We start from the raw sequence: 20,000 nt of genomic DNA on the forward strand, positions 1-20,000 counted from the left end.
AGAGAGAGAGGAGAGAGAGAGGAGAGGAGAGAGAGGGAAGAGGAGGAGAGAGAGAGAGAGAGAGAGAGGAGAGAATGAGAGAGAGAGAGAGAGAGAGAGAGAGAGAGAGAGAGAGAGAGAGAGAGAGAGAGAGAGAGAGAGAGAGAGAGAGAGAGAGAGAAGAGAGAGAGAGAGAGAGAGAGAGAGAGAGAGAGAGATTAACAGTGTGTCCCTATGGGCCGGGCAGAGAAGGGGACTGATAAGCGGAATCTATCCGTCACAGGGTCACTTTCAGACACAACACCCCGGGACACAGTTGGACGTGTGACACAGTCTCCAGGGCCCAGGAGTTCAAAACTTTTAATCCCTATCTGATTGGATCAGGTGTTCTGACAAAGCTGCAAGCAGCACTGTCAGGGCCAAGCAGCACTGCCAGGGGCCAAGCTGGCAAGCAGCACTGTCAGGGCCAAGCAGCACTGCCAGGGGCCAAGCTGCAAGCAGCACTGCCAGGGGCCAAGCAGCACTGCCAGGGGCCAAGCAGCACTGTCAGGGGCCAAGCAGCACTGCCAGGGGCCAAGCAGCAATGCCAGGGGCCAAGCAGCACTGCCAGGGGCCAAGCAGCACTGTCAGGGGCCAAGCAGCACCATTAGGGGCCAAGCAGCACTGTCAGGGGCCAAGCAGCACTGCCAGGGGCCAAGCAGCACTGTCAGGGGCCAAGCAGCACCATTAGGGGCAAGCAGCACTGCCAGGGGCCAAGCAGCACCATTAGGGGCCAAGCAGCACTGCCAGGGGCCAAGCAGCACTGTCAGGGGCCAAGCAGCACTGCCAGGGGCCAAGCAGCACTGGCAGTAGATAGTAGAACATAGATTTCTTGATCTCTGCCTCCTCTTGACTAGCCTCCCGTGGGGTGGGGTAGGCCACTCCTCCTCCGGGAGCTTGAGGAACTCAGGACCGCCACTGTAGATATTGGGACGTGTGAGGTCATCTAGGGACATCCCCCGTGTGATGACATCGGCTGGGTTCTGTTTGGTGTCAACGTACCTCCAGCACGCTGATCCCACCAGGTCTTGAATCTCGGTGACTCTGACTCCCACGAAGACCTTGTATCTACAAGAATCGGACTGGATCCATGTGAGTACGGTCATGGAGTCTGACCACAAGATTGTTCTTTGCACCGTTATGGTGAGTTCACGTTGTATCAACGTGGCGAGTTGCGCGCCTACCAGAGCTGCGCAGAGCTCTAGACGCGGGATCGATTGTTGCTTGCGGGGGCTATCTTGAGCGAGCCAGGATGAAAGCTGTGTGTACTTCTCCTCCCTCCCTCTCGGGCTCGCAAGTAAGCCACCGAACCGTAGGCTACTTCCGAGGCGTCACTGAAGACGTGCAGGTCCATCTGGCACGTCTCCAGCCGCACTGTGGGTGGGAAGTAGCTCCGGCGTATGTTCACATTTTGGAGCGAGCTGAGTTCGCTCTCCCACTCTCTCCAGGTGGAAGCTAGGTGGTCGGGTATGGGGTCGTCCCAGCCCTGTTCCTTGTCCCACAGTTCTCGCACAAGCATCTTCGCCCGAGTGGTGTAAGGTAGGATACACCCAGCGGGTCGTATTGGCTTGCGAGTGTTCTGTATACGCTCCGTCTAGTGGTCGGTAGAGGGTCGACCTTCCTGCTCCGGGGTCAGGGGTGTGTCCTGTAATGGAGCGAGTCTGTTTTGAAGCGCCAGACGAGACCCAATGTCATTTCCTGTGCTTCACCTGGGGTGGTCGCCATCCAGGTCTCGCTGCTTGCTGCCTTTGTCTCTGGGGAGAGGCTGCGAAGTACTTGAGGGTCACTGCTGGCCCACTGCCTAAGATCGAAGCCGCCTTTGATCAGTGAGGCGCGGAGCTTAAGCAGGAGGGCTTCGGCTTCTTCTGGCGTCGAGACGCTTTGTAGACAGTTGTCCACGTAGAAACTCCTCTCTACGCTTTGTCTGACCTCCTCGTCAGCTTCAGGGTCTTCTATCACGTGTTTTTGTAGTGCGAACGTAGCACAGCATGGGCTGCATGTGGTGCCGAAGGGGAGGACCTCCCATTGGTAGATGGAGGGTTGCTCATCGTTGATCCTCTCTCTCCATAGGAACCGCAGCAGGGGCTTGTCCTCCTCCACCAGTCGCACCTGCAGGAACATCCCTTTGATGTCGCCGCTGATGGCCACCTTGTCTTGGCGGAAACATAGTAGTACGCCGAGGAGGGAGGGGCCGAGTGTCGGGCCGGGCAAGAGTAACTTATTCAGGTTCTGTAGTCCGATCTGGTAGCTGCAGTTGAATACAATGCGGTTCTTGCCGTTGTGGTGACCTTGTGGTGGGGCACGTACCAGGATTCAAATCGTCTGGTCTGCCTCTTGATTGTCAATTTTCTTGATATGTCCCGCTGTGATCAGTTTGTCGATCTCAGCGCGGTACACAGTGGCTTGAGTGGGGTCCTTGGCTAGACGCCGCTCGGTGTTCAGTAGATAGCGTTCTGTCGCTTCTTTTGAGGCGTGGAGGGTGGGCATCCCCTCTCGCCTCAAGAGTGGAGTTGCGTATCCTCATCACTCCGTCAACCTCGACCCTCTTTGTCTTCTGCTCGAGGAGAGCTATGGCATAAGTGTCTTCCTTTGAACGAACTAGTTTCTTTTCGTTCTTAAAGGGCATCGCGTCTAATGTCCATAGTCTCTCGACGTGCTGCAAGAGGGTGGTGTCGTCTTCGTTTATCCTCGTGTAGAGGCAGCGAGTGGCTGTTGGTCGGTTGGAAGACCCGGAGAGGGGCCTTGTAGTGTCCAACCCAGGCGGGTCTTGACCGCTGCTGGACAGCCTCTGGGCCCGATGTGGACCTGGTCGTTGGGACGATGAGGTGTGCGTGGTCGGATCCTATGAGCAGGGTCAGGGTGGCGCCGTCGAGTTGACGTAGGTGCACGTATTTCTCCGTCAGCTGTGTGATGGGGTAGGTATACCGTGACAGACCTATGTCGTGGCTTGTGAAGGCGTTAGTGATGCTATACCGCTTCTCGGGCTGCTCGACCGCTGCTATCGTGAAGGAGACATTTTCACCCTTTATGGTCTTTAGGTCTCTTCTAATGGTACGGATTGTCATGTTTCTTTCTCCCCCGCAGACCCAACTGGGCTGCGGCGGAAGCGAGGGAGAGAGTCTTTTCTGACCCATCATCTAGGACGGCGTAAGTGTCCATGACCTTGTCCTCGTAGCTTAGGAGCACTCGGACCACCTTCAAGAGCACTCGGGAGCTCCCGCTCTTCGCAGGGTCTATATACATGACATTTACTCTCGAGCTGCTTTGGGGTACGGGTCTCCTCTTGTTGCTGTCGTGCAGGACCTCCAAGTGGGCGCCGTCGCACTTGCTGCATCTTTTCTTTAGGCGGCACTCAGCTGCCATATGGCTGCGCGCGCAGCGGAAGCAGCGGCGGTTGGCTTTGATCCACTGACTCACCTCGTCAGCGGTCAGCTTCTAGAAGGTGTCACATTGAGACAGCCAATGTTCATTTTCACAATACTGGCATGCAATCTTCCACTTTCCCTTCACGTGGGGGGTGTTGTGGTTCTTGTGCTGCGGCACTGACTCGGCCTGGTGCATAACTGTCACTGACCACCGGTTGTCATTGAACCTCCGTGGTCCATCTCTAGGGCTAGAGCCACTCCACACGAATGTGTCCAGTCGTAGACTGCTAACCTCCCTGGCGAGGAAAGCAGCCAGGTCTAGGAGGGATGGTCTGGGCGTTGGGGTCACGGTGGTCTTTCTGCCGCCGAAAACGCTCTTGACGGGCTGGAGGGAGCTTCTCCAGTATCCGCTCCACGTTAGAATTTGCATACAGTTCATATCTCCCTTCTCCTTTTGGGACCCCAGCATCCCACGAGGGATTGTACCTTGATAGAGAGGTCATCCAGTGCTCTATTGTCTTTGGCTGGGGGAGGCGGTCGATATCTCGTATTTCTTGGATCACGTAATCCCATATGCGTCCATAGCGCGCGTCGAGGGCCACCAGAGCAGCTGAGTATGGGGTGCTTGAGTTCGAATATGCCAGCGCTATGTTATGCGCTCTGGGCACCTAGAGATGCTTGAGGAGGATGGCATATTTATAAGACTCGTCGTGGACATCGGACATTATAGTCTCTAAACACATGCGTAATTCTGTGTACTGTGCTCTGTCCTCGCGCGTAAAGTCTGGGAACGTCGGTGTGCCAAGGTAAGACGCCATGGATGGCTGGGACACCGATGAGCGTAGGGGGAGAGTGGTGAAGGTGGTCCGAGTGCTCCTAAGCTACGAGGACAAGGTCATGGACACTACGCCGTCCTAGATGATGGGTCAGAAAAGACTCTCCTCCTCGCTTCCGCCGCAGCCCAGTTGGGGTCTGCGGGTACCGAAGAACAATGACAATCCGTACCATTAGAAGAGACTAAAGACCATAAAGGGTGAAAATGTCTCCTTCACGATAGCAGCGGTCGAGCAGCCCGAGAAGCGGTATAGCATCACTAACGCCTTCACAAGCCACGACATAGGTCTGTCACGGTATACCTACCCCATCACACAGCTGACGGAGAAATACGTGCACCTACGTCAACTCGACGGCGCCACCCTGACCCTGCTCATAGGATCCGACCACGCACACCTCATCGTCCAACGGACCAGGTCCACATCGGGCCCAGAGGCTGTCCAGCAGCGGTCAAGACCCGCCTGGGTTGGAAGCTGGGTTGGAAGGTGGAAGCTAGGTGGTCGGGTATGGGGTCGTCCCAGCCCTGTTCCTTGTCCCACAGTTCTCGCACAAGCATCTTCGCCCGAGTGGTGTAAGGTAGGATACACCCCAGCGGGTCGTATTGGCTTGCGAGTGTTCTGTATACGCTCCGTCTAGTGGTCGGTAGAGGGGTCGACCTTCCCTGCTCCGGGGTCAGGGGTGTGTGCTTGTAATGGAGCGAGTCTGTTTTGAAGCGCCAGACGAGACCCAATGTCATTTCCTGTGCTTCACCTGGGGTGGTCGCCATCCAGGTCTCGCTGCTTGCTGCCTTTGTCTCTGGGGAGAGGCTGCGAAGTACTTGAGGGTCACTGCTGGCCCACTGCCTAAGATCGAAGCCGCCTTTGATCAGTGAGGCGCGGAGCTTAAGCAGGAGGGCTTCGGCTCTTCTGGCGTCGAGACGCTTTGTAGACAGTTGTCCCCGTAGAAACTCCTCTCTACGCTTTGTCTGACCTCCTCGTCAGCTTCAGGGTCTTCTATCACGTGTTTTTGTAGTGCGAACGTAGCACAGCATGGGCTGCATGTGGTGCCGAAGGGGAGGACCTCCCATTGGTAGATGGAGGGTTGCTCATCGTTGATCCTCTCTCTCCATAGGAACCGCAGCAGGGGCTTGTCCTCCTCCACCAGTCGCACCTGCAGGAACATCCCTTTGATGTCGCCGCTGATGGCCACCTTGTCTTGGCGGAAACATAGTAGTACGCCGAGGAGGGAGGGGCCGAGTGTCGGGCCGGGCAAGAGTAACTTATTCAGGTTCTGTAGTCCGATCTGGTAGCTGCAGTTGAATACAATGCGGTTCTTGCCGTTGTGGTGGACCTTGTGGTGGGGCACGTACCAGGATTCAATCGTCTGGTCTGCCTCTTGATTGTCAATTTTCTTGATATGTCCCGCTGTGATCAGTTTGTCGATCTCAGCGCGGTACACAGTGGCTTGAGTGGGGTCCTTGGCTAGACGCCGCTCGGTGTTCAGTAGATAGCGTTCTGTCGCTTCTTTTGAGGCGTGGAGGGTGGGCATCCCCTCTCGCCTCAAGAGTGGAGTTGCGTATCTCATCACTCCGTCGACCTCGACCCTCTTTGTCTTCTGCTCGAGGAGAGCTATGGCATAAGTGTCTTCCTTTGAACGAACTAGTTTCTTTTCGTTCTTAAAGGGCATCGCGTCTAATGTCCATAGTCTCTCGACGTGCTGCAAGAGGGTGGTGTCGTCTTCGTTTATCCTCGTGTAGAGGCAGCGAGTGGCTGTTGGTCGGTTGGAAGACCCGGAGAGGGGGCCTTGTAGTGTCCAACCCAGGCGGGTCTTGACCGCTGCTGGACAGCCTCTGGGCCCGATGTGGACCTGGTCCGTTGGGACGATGAGGTGTGCGTGGTCGGATCCTATGAGCAGGGTCAGGGTGGCGCCGTCGAGTTGACGTAGGTGCACGTATTTCTCCGTCAGCTGTGTGATGGGGTAGGTATACCGTGACAGACCTATGTCGTGGCTTGTGAAGGCGTTAGTGATGCTATACCGCTTCTCGGGCTGCTCGACCGCTGCTATCGTGAAGGAGACATTTTCACCCTTTATGGTCTTTAGGTCTCTTCTAATGGTACGGATTGTCATTGTTTCTTCGGTACCCCGCAGACCCAACTGGGCTGCGGCGGAAGCGAGGAGGAGAGTCTTTTCTGACCCATCATCTAGGACGGCGTAAGTGTCCATGACCTTGTCCTCGTAGCTTAGGAGCACTCGGACCACCTTCAAGAGCACTCGGGAGCTCCCGCTCTTCGCAGGGTCTATATACATGACATTTACTCTCGAGCTGCTTTGGGGTACGGGTCTCCTCTTGTTGCTGTCGTGCAGGACCTCCAAGTGGGCGCCGTCGCACTTGCTGCATCTTTTCTTTAGGCGGCACTCAGCTGCCATATGGCTGCGCGCGCAGCGGAAGCAGCGGCGGTTGGCTTTGATCCACTGACTCACCTCGTCAGCGGTCAGCTTCTAGAAGGTGTCACATTGAGACAGCCAATGTTCATTTTCACAATACTGGCATGCAATCTTCCACTTTCCCTTCACGTGGGGGGTGTTGTGGTTCTTGTGCTGCGGCACTGACTCGGCCTGGTGCATAACTGTCACTGACCACCGGTTGTCATTGAACCTCCGTGGTCCATCTCTAGGGCTAGAGCCACTCCACACGAATGTGTCCAGTCGTAGACTGCTAACCTCCCTGGCGAGGAAAGCAGCCAGGTCTAGGAGGGATGGTTCTGGGCCGTTGGGGTCACGGTGGTCTTTCTGCCGCCGAAAACGCTCTTGACGGGCTGGAGGGAGCTTCTCCAGTATCCGCTCCACGTTAGAATTTGCATACAGTTCATATCTCCCCTTCTCCTTTTGGGACCCCAGCATCCCCACGAGGGATTGTACCTTGATAGAGAGGTCATCCAGTGCTCTATTGTCTTTGGCTGGGGGGAGGCGGTCGATATCTCGTATTTCTTGGATCACGTAATCCCATATGCGTCCATAGCGCGCGTCGAGGGCCACCAGAGCAGCTGAGTATGGGGTGCTTGAGTTCGAATATGCCAGCGCTATGTTATGCGCTCTGGGCACCTAGAGATGCTTGAGGAGGATGGCATATTTATAAGACTCGTCGTGGACATCGGACATTATAGTCTCTAAACACATGCGTAATTCTGTGTACTGTGCTCTGTCCTCGCGCGTAAAGTCTGGGAACGTCGGTGTGCCAAGGTAAGACGCCATGGATGGCTGGGACACCGATGAGCGTAGGGGGAGAGGCCTCCTGGGCGAGTCTCCCCGTACGGGTGGTCATGGGTTAGTACTGGGTGGGTACCAGAGGCCGGGCCCCCAGGTGCTGTTCCTCGGTGCTAACTGTACATCAAACTCACCCTTGAGTTGGGTCGGGGGTTTGTAGCGCAGTGACTCGGGGCTGAGGTCGGGGCTGTACTGGGCCTCCTGGTCCAAAGTAGGTTCGTGCTGGTGGGCTTGATATCCCTCCTCTTCCTCCGCTAGGTCTTGGAGTCTTCTAGTTAGTCTCTCGGCGACGTAGGCCGGTTCTTCCCGTTGGCTGGGTCCCGTATGGACCGGTCGGGGAGGGGGCTCGGAGACGTAGGCAGGTTCTTCCTGTTGGCCGGGTCCCGTGTAGCTTTGTCGGGTAGGGGAAGGTGCCCTAGACCCTTGTCGTGATGATCTCCGGGAGCTCCGTGTGGAGAGAGGGGGGGTCGCCCTGGCGATCAATTGTTCTATCATCTGCGCCTGTAGCCGGTCGCGCTCCGCTTCGCGCTGTGCATTGGCGTGTTCTCGCTGGATGTTCTCTTCCGTCTGGAGGCGTCTCTCCTCCAGTCTGATGCGTTCGTGCTCACTCCGTTGTTGTGCCTGGAGGCGCTCTCGTTCCGCTGCAGAGTGTTCGCGCTCACTAAGGGCTTGTGCTTGAAGACGGTCGCGCTCACCCTGGAGTCGGTCTCTTTCGGTTGAAGCTGTCAGCGTGGCGATCAAGGCTTGCGTCAGTCTCTGGTCAGCCTCGCTGGGGGATGACACTGACGGAGGTGATCGGGCGCTGACAGGGCTTGGAGGAGACCTGTTCTCCTGGCGCGCTCCTAAGTCTATCTCTTGAGCGCGGTACTCTTCTCTTGGTTGCGCACCGAGGTCTGTCTCGGGTACGCGCTCTTGGGTTAGTTGTGCGCTGGGGTCTATCCCTGGGGCGCTTTCTTTATCCTGGGGCGCTCCGGGGTCTATCCCGGTGGCGCTGTCTTGAGGTATAGTCACGTCATGTCCCGCTTGGTCCCCTCCGTGAGCTAAGTCAGTTTCGTTTGAACCCACTGGGGTCTCTACTGGAAGGGCCGACAAGTCGATAGGATTGGGCATGCTTAAACTATCCGTTTTATCCGTATTTAACGTCTGTTGAGTAAGCTAGGGGGTAAAACGAAAGCGAATTCCTCCAGATATGGAGGTGGCTGACGTTTGCGCTGCGGGCGCTCTAGTTTGGGGGAGCCGTTTGGAGAGTGTCCACCGCTGGCCATATCAATATTAATATGATATTAAAGATTACTGATACCCTCCGGCTCGAAGGACCAATTGTAACTGAGGGGTTACAAAACCCTGACTGTATTAAAGATTGTGATAGATTAAACCACTGCTAGGTATGTACTTTAATTACTGGCCAGACAGTACATCGAATAGATATGGTGGACACTCATAATAACACGGCATTGACAAAGAAATAGTATTTGAGGGTATTTTATTATTATGCAACATTAGGTTACAGAATGAGAATTAGGGTCGCGCTTGTATGGCGAAGAATATGCATAAAGTCAGTCAGTAGCATGAGTCACTGGGAATAGAATGATTCCTACGATGGGTACTAGGCTGACGCCACCTGGCGTATAATAGCAATTATAGAAGGTAACGCTGGTACCGCCTGGAGACACTGGGTTCCTCTCAGAGTTGTAAGGTCTAGAGGATAGAGGAATGTTCGGATACTCAGTCTGATTCAATGAAGAATAAGGGGGTTCACGTACAGAAGCCAGTCCTTGTAAATCCAACGATCAGCAACAAAAGCAATAACTGTAATCCAATGCTCAATAGCAAACGATGATAGCCAGCCAGCCTCGGTCCATGAGGCCAGCCCGAATGTAAATCCTCACGAGGTTAAATCCCAAACGACAGTGGGAATTAACGATGCTCTTCTCCGGGTAACACGTTCCACAATCAATATCAATATAATCCAACCAGTAATGGTTCTGCAATCGCCGCCGCTGGTTCTCCTGTGCACATGTCCAGCCGGTTCTCCGACTAGGCCTCCTCATGTGCTGATACTAAGGTATTTAGTCCACGCGCACTGGCTAAGGTCCACTAGCTAACACGAACGAACCGCTGGGTAATGCTACACACGAACGAACTGTGGTTGGCACGATATACAATAAATGAACGACTATTTACTTCACATTAAACTAGGTCGAACTTGACGTTACTGCATTAAACTCTGACACTTTACTATTCTATTCGCACGTGGTTCTCAACGCTCTGTTAGACGCACTGCTGTTCACTTCACTGTTACCGAACACAGACAGACTTTAGACGAACTTGTCACACTGCTGCTGTGCGCACCTGCGCCGTATATATACTTAAGTGATTATCTAGTCCCAAACCTCAGTTCTTGTCTGGAATCAATACGCTGTCTCCGGGCATGTTACGACATGCCTGGGCTTGTCTTTGAACCTGACTTTGGGGGCTTGCGGGCTGGCGCCTACGGGCGTTATCCAATAAGGAGAGTGAATATTACTATGGTTCGAACGCGGGTTTAAAGGGATATACCGTGTATATATAAATAATATACAATGTATATAAAACAATAAATGTAGATTCTCAGCTTTAAGCTGGCCCTTCACAACAAGACCCATTACTTAGGAGTGAATTCACCTCTTGGTATAGTGGTCTGCGATGTCGCCCGCGGCGCGGGAGACCGGGGTTCAACTCCCACTCAGGGCATGTCAAATAAGACCGGTTTCACCAAGCAATCACTCAGTTCAGAAAAGTCACGCGTGCCACGTTTTCAGTGATGTTAATACACATAACCTTCTCCCTGTGATAAACAAAGACATTAAATAACCAATACAATGGTGTTAATACACAGAACCTTCTCCATGTGATAAACAAGCACATTAAAGAACCAATACAATGACGTTAATACACATAACCTTCTCCCTGTGATAAACAAAGACCTTAAGAGGTCAAGCTTATGTAACTGAGACAGCCTCTCCATATAGAGGCTTTTAACCAAGACCTTGAAATCACACACTCATGTAATTAATAGTTGCAGAGACCCTTTTTATCTTAGGCCTATTAAATCAAACGGCAGGCTTTATCTTCGGGTCACATTCATAGGCTTAATCATCTCCCTAAAGGCCAAGCCACAAATGGGATCTGACTTGCTGTTTTCCTCCACAAGCCTCTCCACAAGCCTCTCCTCCTCCTCCTCCTCCTCCTCCTCCTCCTCCTCCTCCTCCTCCTCCTCCTCCTCCTCCTCCTCTTCCTCCTCCCCTGACTCTATTGCACCCAAAGAGTAGCACCCAGTGTAAACATAATGTAGTTTATAGCAGGCTGGGAATCACAGTTCTGCGAGTCCACGTTCTCTCTTATTCCTCCTCCACCCCCCTTCTTCTTTCTCCTGTTCTTCATCTCCCTCCTCCTCCTCCTCTTCCTCCTCCTTCTCTGCCTCACACCCACTTATTTCTTCTCCTCCTCCTCCTCCTCCTCCTCCTCCTCCTCCTCCACCACCTCCTCCTCCTCCTCCTCCTCCACCACCCAATCCAGTCTCTCTTATTCCTTCTCTGCCTCACACCCACTTATTTCTTCTTCTCCTCCTCCTCCTCCTCCTCCTCCTCCTCCTCCTCCTCCTCCTCCACCCTATCAGAGTCATGTTCCCCTCTAATTAGCTTTTTAAGAAAATGGTTTGTAAAGCTATTTTTGAAAACTACAAGGGTGAATAATACTGTTTTTTGTGTGCTATTTTCTTTTAGAATACTGTTTTGGAGTCTTAATTTTCGTAATTTTTTAAAAGAATATAGGACAGGCATATATAAGCATTATGCTTCAGTCTGTACCTTTTCAGTCACTGTAAAATCAAATATTGTTAAATGATGGTGTATATTGTATTGTGTGAGATGAGACTGAATAAACTACTACTACTACTACTACTACTACTACTACTACTACTACTACTACCTACTACTACTACTACTACTACTACTACTACTACCACTACCACTACCACTACCACTACCACTACTACTACTACTACTACTACTACTACTACTACTACTACTACCTACTACTACTACTACTACTACTACTACTACTACTACTACTACTACTACTACTACTACTACTACTACTACTACTACTACTACTACTTATTCCTCCTGCCAATATCTGCTCTATAATGAATTGTAATATATATATATAATAAAACAGACTTTAACATATAAAAGTGAGGTGTATTCATATACTTTAGCATATAAAAGTAGGGTGTATTTATATAAAAGTAGGGTATATCAAAGTAGGGTGTATTCATATAAAAGTAGGGTATATCAAAGTAGGGTGTATTCATATAAAAGTAGGGTGTATTCGTATACTTTAGCATATAAAAGTAGGGTGTATTCATTTAAAAGTATGGTGTATTCATATACTTTATGAATACCGAGGCGGCGCCTCGGTGTTCCAGAACGCAGTGTCGGTCAATTATTTTGCGACAATGACCTTGTAGCTATACATTATCCCTTACTTAGCATATCAAAGTAAGATGTATTCATATACTTTATCATATACATGTAGGGTGTATTCATAAACTTTAGCATATAAAAGTAGGGTGTATTCATATACTTTCTTGAGTTTGTTCTGTAGAAGGAAAAGCTTTCTGGAACTTTCTTAACCCTGTAAATCAGAATATATTATACGTTTGCTTTACTCCAGTGTTCTGGAAATACAATACAATTATACAATACAGGAATACAATTAAAATAACTTATATAGCGTTAGTCTGTGTATCCAGAGCTCAGTCAATCAACTGGGAAATGGAAAACATCTCTCGGTTGATTTTTCATGTTTTCCTTGGTGGTAGGGTGACCCAGTTGTTTACATTTGGATCGATGGGCCTTCAAAACACACCCAATATCTTTTCACAGGAGCTGGACAAAAGCCAAAACCATCATAGGAGTAGACGGAAATGTCCAAACATCAGTAGAAGAGACAGAGATTCTTGAAATGTACAAACTATTATATATTTCCATGGCTTATTTCAGTAGTAGGTACTAGGTAGGTATGTGACATTAATTAATGATGCATTTGCAAGATAATAATACCTATTAGGTTTCAATACATTTTTCACCCACAATAGTTTATAAGATGATCAATTCTAGGTTAAACTGGTCCTGGAATTGGAGAGCTAAGTGGAACACACACACGCCGTGCGCGCGCGCACACACATGCGCACACACACACGCGCACACACACACGAGCACACACACACACACACACACACACACACACACACACACACACACACACACACACACACACACACACACACACACACACACACACACACACACACACACACACACACACACGCACACACACACACACACACACACACACACACAGAAAACATCTCTCACCTCAGTGTGTGTGTGTGTGTATTCTCCCAGTAGTATGACTCACCCAATCTGCCGAAGAGCTCAACTCCCAGTGCAGCGTAGATGAAGAAGAGGAGCATGAAGAGAAGGCCCAGATTTCCCACCTGGAGGTACAGAGGCACGCAGAGGTCAGACATAAAACAAGCAGGTGACCGATCAATATATCAATCAATATAGACCTTTTCATAAACATTCTAATAATACAGTAGCTGACGGGAAATACACTGAGGCCAAATCTGATTCCCTTGCAATGTAATTTGTCTCTCTTTAGTCGCTATATAGACCTCTACAGACGGTTTCAACTTGACAACAAAGACAAACACAACTCAAGCATTCTAGAATTGACTACAGTTGATTTCCTGTCACTACAGCCAAAGAATGAGTTTCTTATCGACTGTTGATGGAAAAATATATTGAACCAATGTTGTTTGGCACTTCCAGATACAGAAAAGTAATAACTGTCATTAACTGTAACCCGGCACAGTCTAGGTCAGATTGTGCCGACAGAGAAGATTCTTCAGAAAAGCCGAAAACGTTCTCTATCTGTTTCCTTATTTGCAAAACTTAATGACTTGTTAACCCTTTCACTGCCGCACTACCAAACGGTTAACCCTTTCACCACGACAATACACAGCCGGTTAACCCTTTCACTGCCGCACGACAGCCGGTTAACCCTTCCACTGCCACACGACAGAAGGTTAACCCTTTACTATCACACAACCGACGGTCGCCGAAAGGGTTAATGTGTTAATTATTGTTAGATTGTCCGACAGTATTTATTCTGACGCAGTAGAAAGAACTACAGTTGTGTCGGAGGCGAGCGGCTAATTACTCAGGTCTCAAGAGTCGGAGACACGCAGAAATGACAGATCCATAGCCTACTTTGTTGGCGGTCTGAAAATATGCAGAGAAACATTCATATCTTTGGAACCGTTTGTGTTAAATTGTAGCTGAATCTCTCCGTCGCATAACGGCCTGGCTGGCAGTGTGCATAGAATAAGGCACGCTCTGCAAATCAGACTATACACATAACAGTCTCTCTCTCTCTCTCTCTCTCTCTCTCTCTCTCTCTCTCTCTCTCTCTCTCTCTCTCTCTCTCTCTCGCTCACTCTCCCCAGTCAGCCTACCCCCCGCTGTCGTGGCTGACCCTGCGCCTCCCAACCCAGCCCCCCGGGAGCCCCATCTTTCCAGCCCACGACTGTTTGATGGTAACTTCGAGAACTGTGCCGGACGGAGGCTGCCCAGGTGGCTTACATGACTAACCTGCTCACAGGCCGAGCAGCACAGTGGGTTACTGCTTCCTGGTCCATGAGGGCTAATTTCTGTTTTTTCTACTCCGATTTTTGGCGGAGCTCCGAAGGGTATTCCACCATCCAGCTTGTGGCCAGGACCCTGGAGCCCGGTTGGGCACCTTCCAGCAGGGCAGTGGCAGGGTCACCGACTATGCGCTGGAGTTCAGACTGGCTGCAACCGAGAGTGGTTGGAACGACCGGCGCTTCGTCTCACTTTCCTGAGGGGTCTCAACGAGGCTGTGAGGGACCAGCTCGCCACCCGGGAGGAGCCCGATTCGCTCAAGGCCCTAATTAGTCTCGCCATCCGCATCGATGGACGCCTCCGGGAGAGAAGGCGCGAGCGAGTGCATCTGGGACCCCCAACCGTTCCCCAGTTCTCCCGCACTCGTGACTGGACTGCTGCTCGTTCTGCCGCCCCCGTGACTGGTATGTCCTTCACCTCCCAGCCTGTGACCAGGGAGGAACCCATGCAGCTGGGACGCACACGCCTTAGTCCAGCCGAATGGGAGGCCCGATTCAGGTCCTTTGCCTCTACTGCGGCCTTATGGGACATCGAGTCAACAGTTGTCCTACCCAGCCAAAAGGACTAGGCTTGCTGAGACCCCGGGAGATCCTGGTGAGCCGTTTTTCTTGTTCCCACACCCCTGCACCACCGACCCATCTGACGAGCGTTACCCTGGCCTGGGCGGACCAGCGGGTCACAGTGGGTGCACTCATTGACTCGGGGGCTGACGAGAGTTTCCTAGATTCTGAGTTTGCCACCCAGGCTAACATTCCGCTTGAGACCCTCAAGAAGCCCTTGGAGGTCTTTGTGCTGGACGAGCGCCGCCTGGCCAACATCACTCAACGCACCTGTCCTTTCTTCCTCACCATTGCGGGTAATCATGTGGAGAGACTCCAGTTCTTTATTACAGAGTCTCCTTTAGTCCCAGTAGTTCTGGGTCGTCCCTGGCTCGCGCAGCATGAGCCCCACATCGCCTGGTCCTCCGGCACCACCATGGGGTGGAGCCCCTCCTGTCATGCCCAGTGTCTTCAGGCTGCGCCCAGCCCATCATCCCGGAGTTCTCCTAGTGTCCCGCCTCCAGACCTTTCTTCTATCCCTCCTGAGTACCATGATCTCGGGGAGGTTTTCAGCAAATCCCGGGCCCAGGCCCTTCCTCCTCATCGGCCTTACGACTGTGCAATCGACCTCCGCTCTGGGGCCTCCCTTCCTGGCAGCTGCCTTTACAGTCTGACCATCCCCGAGAAGGCAGCGATGGAGGAGTACATCTCAGAGTCCTTGACAGCAGGCCTCATTCGGCCCTCGTCCTCCCCGGTGGCGGCTGGATTCTTTTTTGTTAAGAAGGACGGAGGCCTCCGACCCTGCATTGACTATCGCCAACTTAACGATATCACTATCAAGAACAAGTATCCTCTTCCTCTCATGAATTCCACCCTCGAGCCCCTCACCCAGGCTACTGTCTTCACTAAACTGGATCTCCGGAGTGCCTACCATCTGGTCCGGATCCGAGAGGGTGACGAGTGGAAGACCGCCTTCAAGACTCCCCAGGGGTCATTATGAGTATCTGGTAATGCCGTTCGGCCTCACCAACGCCCCGGCAGTATTCCAGGCGCTCATGACCGACATCCTTCGTGACATGCTCGATGAATTTGTGGTGGTCTACCTCGATGACATCCTCATCTTCTCCAGGACTCTCAAGGAGCATGTCCATCATGTCCGCCGAGTACTTGAGCGCCTCCTCCGCAACCGGCTCTTCGTTAAGGCGGAGAAGTGCCGTTTCCACTCCGATTCCGTTGATTACCTTGGCTTCATCGTTGAGAGCGGCCAGACCCGAGCCGACCCCTGCAAGATCCAGGCCATGGTAGAGTGGCCGAAGCCCTCTTCTCGGAAGGAGCTAGAACTTCCTCGGTTTTGCAAACTTTTACCGGAGGTTCATCCGGAACTACAGCCGAGTGGCGGAGCCACTCACAAAGCTGACCTCTCCCTCCCTGCCTTTCGACTGGTCTCCAGCGGCCTGCTCTGTGTTCCATTCCCTCAAGAACAGATTCACCACCGCGCCGGTCTTACTCCACCCAGGCCCCAAGAGGCAGTTCATCGTGGAGGTGGACGCCTCGGATACTGGACTAGGGGCTATTCTGTCTCAGCGGTCAGCGACGGACCAGAAGGTCCATCCATGCGCCTTCTACTCTCGCCGGTTCCTTCCTGCTGAGAGGAACTACGACATAGGGAATCGGGAGCTGTTGGCAGTGGTAGCTGCCTTGGAGGAGTGGCGTCATTGGCTGGAGGGGGCCAAGGAACCATTTACCATTTGGACTGATCATAAGAACTTAACGTACATCCGCGCATCCAAGCGCCTCAACAGCCGGCAGGCAAGGTGGGCCAGCTTCCTCAGTCGGTTTGACTTCTCGCTGACCTTTCGCCCTGGGTCCCGCAACACGAAGGCCGACTCTCTGTCCCGGCTACACACCAAGGAAGATCCAACTACTGAGGATCCGACCCCCATTCTCCCTGAGGCCAGGGTGGTGGGAGTGGTTACCTGGGGCATCGAGACCGTGGTCAAGCGTGCCTTACGTTTCCATCCTGCTCCGAGCAACGTACCTTTTCGTCGCCTCTTCGTCCCTGACTCTGCCCGGTCCCAGGTTCTTCAATGGGGCCACACCAGCCGGTTTACCTGCCACCCCGGCGTCCACCGCACCTTCTCCTTCCTGGCTCGTCGGTTCTGGTGGTCCACCATGAGGAACGACGTCAGGGAGTTTGTGATGGTCTGCATGGTCTGCGCCCGCAGCAAGGCCTCTCACCAAGCACCCGCCGGTCTGCTGCAGCCACTCCCCATTCCGAGCTGCCCTTGGTCCCATGTGGCGTTGGACTTCGTCTCTGGCCTTCCTCCCTCCCAGGGAAACAGTCATTCTAACAGTGGTGGATCGTTTCAGCAAGGGGGTCCATCTCGTGGCCCTTCCCAAGCTTCCATCAGCTCCCGAGACGGCGGACCTCCAGACGAGCCACGTGTTCCGCCTCCATGGGTTTCCCCAGGATGTCGTCTCGGACCGGGGGCCCCAGTTCACCTCCCAGGTATGGCAGGCTTTTTGTAAGGGATTGGGGGCTACTGTTAGCCTTTCCTCTGGTTATCACCCACAGACTAACGGGCAGATGGAGAGAATGAACCAGAGCGTGGAGTCTGCTCTCCGGTGTGTTGCCGCCAAGAAGCCTGCATCCTGGAGCCGGTTCCTCCCCTAGGTCGAGTACGCCATCAACTCCCTGGTCAGCTCCGCCACCAGCCTCTCGCCGTTCAAGGTATCTCTGGGCTACCAACCCCCTTTCTTCACAGCACAGGAGTCGGAAGTGGCAGTTCCCTCCGTGCAGATTCACCTCGACCGGTGTCGTCGCGTCTGGGAGATCACCAGGACTGCTCTGCTCCGGGCATCGGAGCGCGGCCAGTCGGGGAGCTAACCGACGCCGGACCCCAGCGCCGGCATACCAACCAGGGTTGAGGGTGTGGCTATCCTCCAAGGATCTCCCACTTCAATCTACCGCCAAGAAGCTGAACCCCCGGTTCGTCAGTCCTTTCGAGATCCGGAAGGTGCTCAGCCCCACGGCGGTGAGTCTAAGGCTTCCAGCCTCCATGCAGATCCATCCTGTGTTTCATGTGTCCCATGTAAAAACTGTCTCTCTCAGTCCCCTGATGCCTCCTGCCCCAGATCCGCCTCCTCCCGAGATGGTGGATGGACACCCACAGTGGAGGGTTCGCCGGCTCATGGACATCCGACGCCGAGGACGGAGGTTCCAGTATCTGGTGGTCTGGGAGGGATACGGCCTAGAGGAACAGAGCTGGGTCTCCCGCCAGCTCATCATGGACCCCGCCCTGATCAACGACTTTCACCGTTCCCATCTGGACAAGCCGAGGTCGGGCAGGTCGCCAGGTGGCTCCCGTGGAGGATGGGGTACTGTGAGGGCTGGCCCAGTACTGCGTGCTTCTCAGCGTCAATCAACATCACGCACCTGAGATGAATTCCAATCAGCTCGTCGGGAGGACTCATATACGCTGACTGCAGGTCACTCGTTGTTGGGTCGTCTTGTCTCCACCATCTGCTGTCGTGTTCTCCCGTGGTCTCCAGTGTGAGACGTTGTTGCTGTCCTGCCGTCCCTTGGACGCTGTGCACGCGCTCTTCATTTCCATGGACCCTTGCTTTCGAATTGCCCATCGGCAGTACTCTTGGTGAGTCTTGAATAAGACTGTCTCTGAACAATTCCACGTCTAGCACTGGACTCTGTGCCTTCGCTCGCCTTCAGGTGTTTTCCATATCCTGTGAAGATTTGTTGATTCTACGTTTACTGGACGCTGCCTTGTTTATTCCATTTGGCTCATTAACATTCTCCCTTAAAGGGGACGTTCCTAATTCCATCAGTTACTGGACGCTGTTTGTTTTCTCACATTCAATTTTTGTCCTTAAAGGAACAGTGTTGCAAATTCTGTTGTTCAAATAAATACGCCCTTTGTTTTGGCTAACTCTGATTTACCTGTCTGTGTCGTGCTGTTGGGGTCGCATACAAACCACAACACATTCTCCCTTTCTGTGTGTGTGTGTGTGGTGTGTGTGTGTGTGTGTGTGTGTGTGTGTGTGTGTGTGTGTGTGTGTGTGTGTGTGTGTGTGTGTGTGTGTGTGTGTGCGCGCACAAGTGCCCATCCCATCTCTGGTCTTTGGAAAGACCAGATGAGGTCAGAGGAGTTTGATAGTATTTACTGAGGATGGCCAGATAATGTTGATATTTAAACTTAAAAAATTATAATATATAGCTGGCAGTGCATATGTAACTGAGGGGTTACAAAACCCTGACTGTATTAAAGATTGTGATATATTAAACCACTGCTAGTTATGTACTTTAATTACTGGCCAAACAGTACATCAAATATTGATGGTGAACACTCACAAGAACACGGCATTGACACAGAAATTCTATTGGAGGGTTATTTATTATTATTAGGCAACGTTAGGTTACAGATTGAGAATTAGGGTCGCGCTTGTATGGCGAAGAATATACGTAAAGTCAGTCAAGAGCATAAGTCAGAATAGTAGGAATACTATGATGGGTCTAAGCTGACGCCACCTGTGGTACAGTAGCAATTATATAGGGCAACACCGGTACCAACTGGAGACAATGGGTAGAGGAAAGTTCGGGTACTCCGTCTGAGTCAACGAGGAATAAAGAGGCTCCAGGTACAGGAGTCGGTGCTTGTACTCCCTTGATCAGCAGACAAAAGCAATAGTTGTAATCCAAGATGCTCGACAGCATTGACGACAGCTAGCCAGCCCCTTCCAAGAGGCAGGCCCGAGTGGTAATCCTCACGAGGTTAAATCCCAAACGACAGTGGAAATCAACAGTGCTCTTCTCCGGTGGTCACGGTCCCAAAGCAATATAATCCAACCAGGAATGGTTCTGCAATCGCCGGTGCCGATTCTCCTGTGTACATGTCCAACGGTTCTCGCCTAGGACTCCTCGGGTGTGGGCATGTATTTAGGCCACACAGCCTGGATAAGTGCACTAGCTAAAGACACGACGAACCAATGGGTAATGCTACACACGGAAGAACTGTGGCCGCACGATATACAATAAAGGATCGACTATTACTTCACATTAGATTAAGTCGAACTCAACGTTACTGCATTAAACTCGGACACTTTAACATTCTATTCGCACGCGGTTCTCAATGCTCTATTTAGATGCAAGGTTGCTCACTTCACTGCATGTTGACTCGTGGTGAAGGGTAAGTAAGGTTTAGGTAAGGTACTGCTGTTTACACCTGCGCCGTATT

General features: G+C 52.3%; 1 protein-coding gene across 1 annotated transcript in view; it reads right to left on the bottom strand.

Annotated features, from left to right (window-relative positions):
• Window positions 1-20,000, bottom strand: part of LOC311240640 (voltage-dependent T-type calcium channel subunit alpha-1H-like) — a 202,018-nt gene that overhangs the window by 15,207 nt on the left and 166,811 nt on the right. The window contains 1 exon segment of the mRNA XM_084329212.1: window positions 12,924-13,002. Coding sequence (XP_084185338.1) covers window positions 12,924-13,002 — 79 coding nt within the window.

This window comes from Notolepis coatsorum, assembly GCF_963971535.1.
Source record: "Notolepis coatsorum genome assembly, chromosome: 14".
Classification (NCBI taxonomy): Eukaryota; Metazoa; Chordata; class Actinopteri; order Aulopiformes; family Paralepididae; genus Notolepis; species Notolepis coatsorum.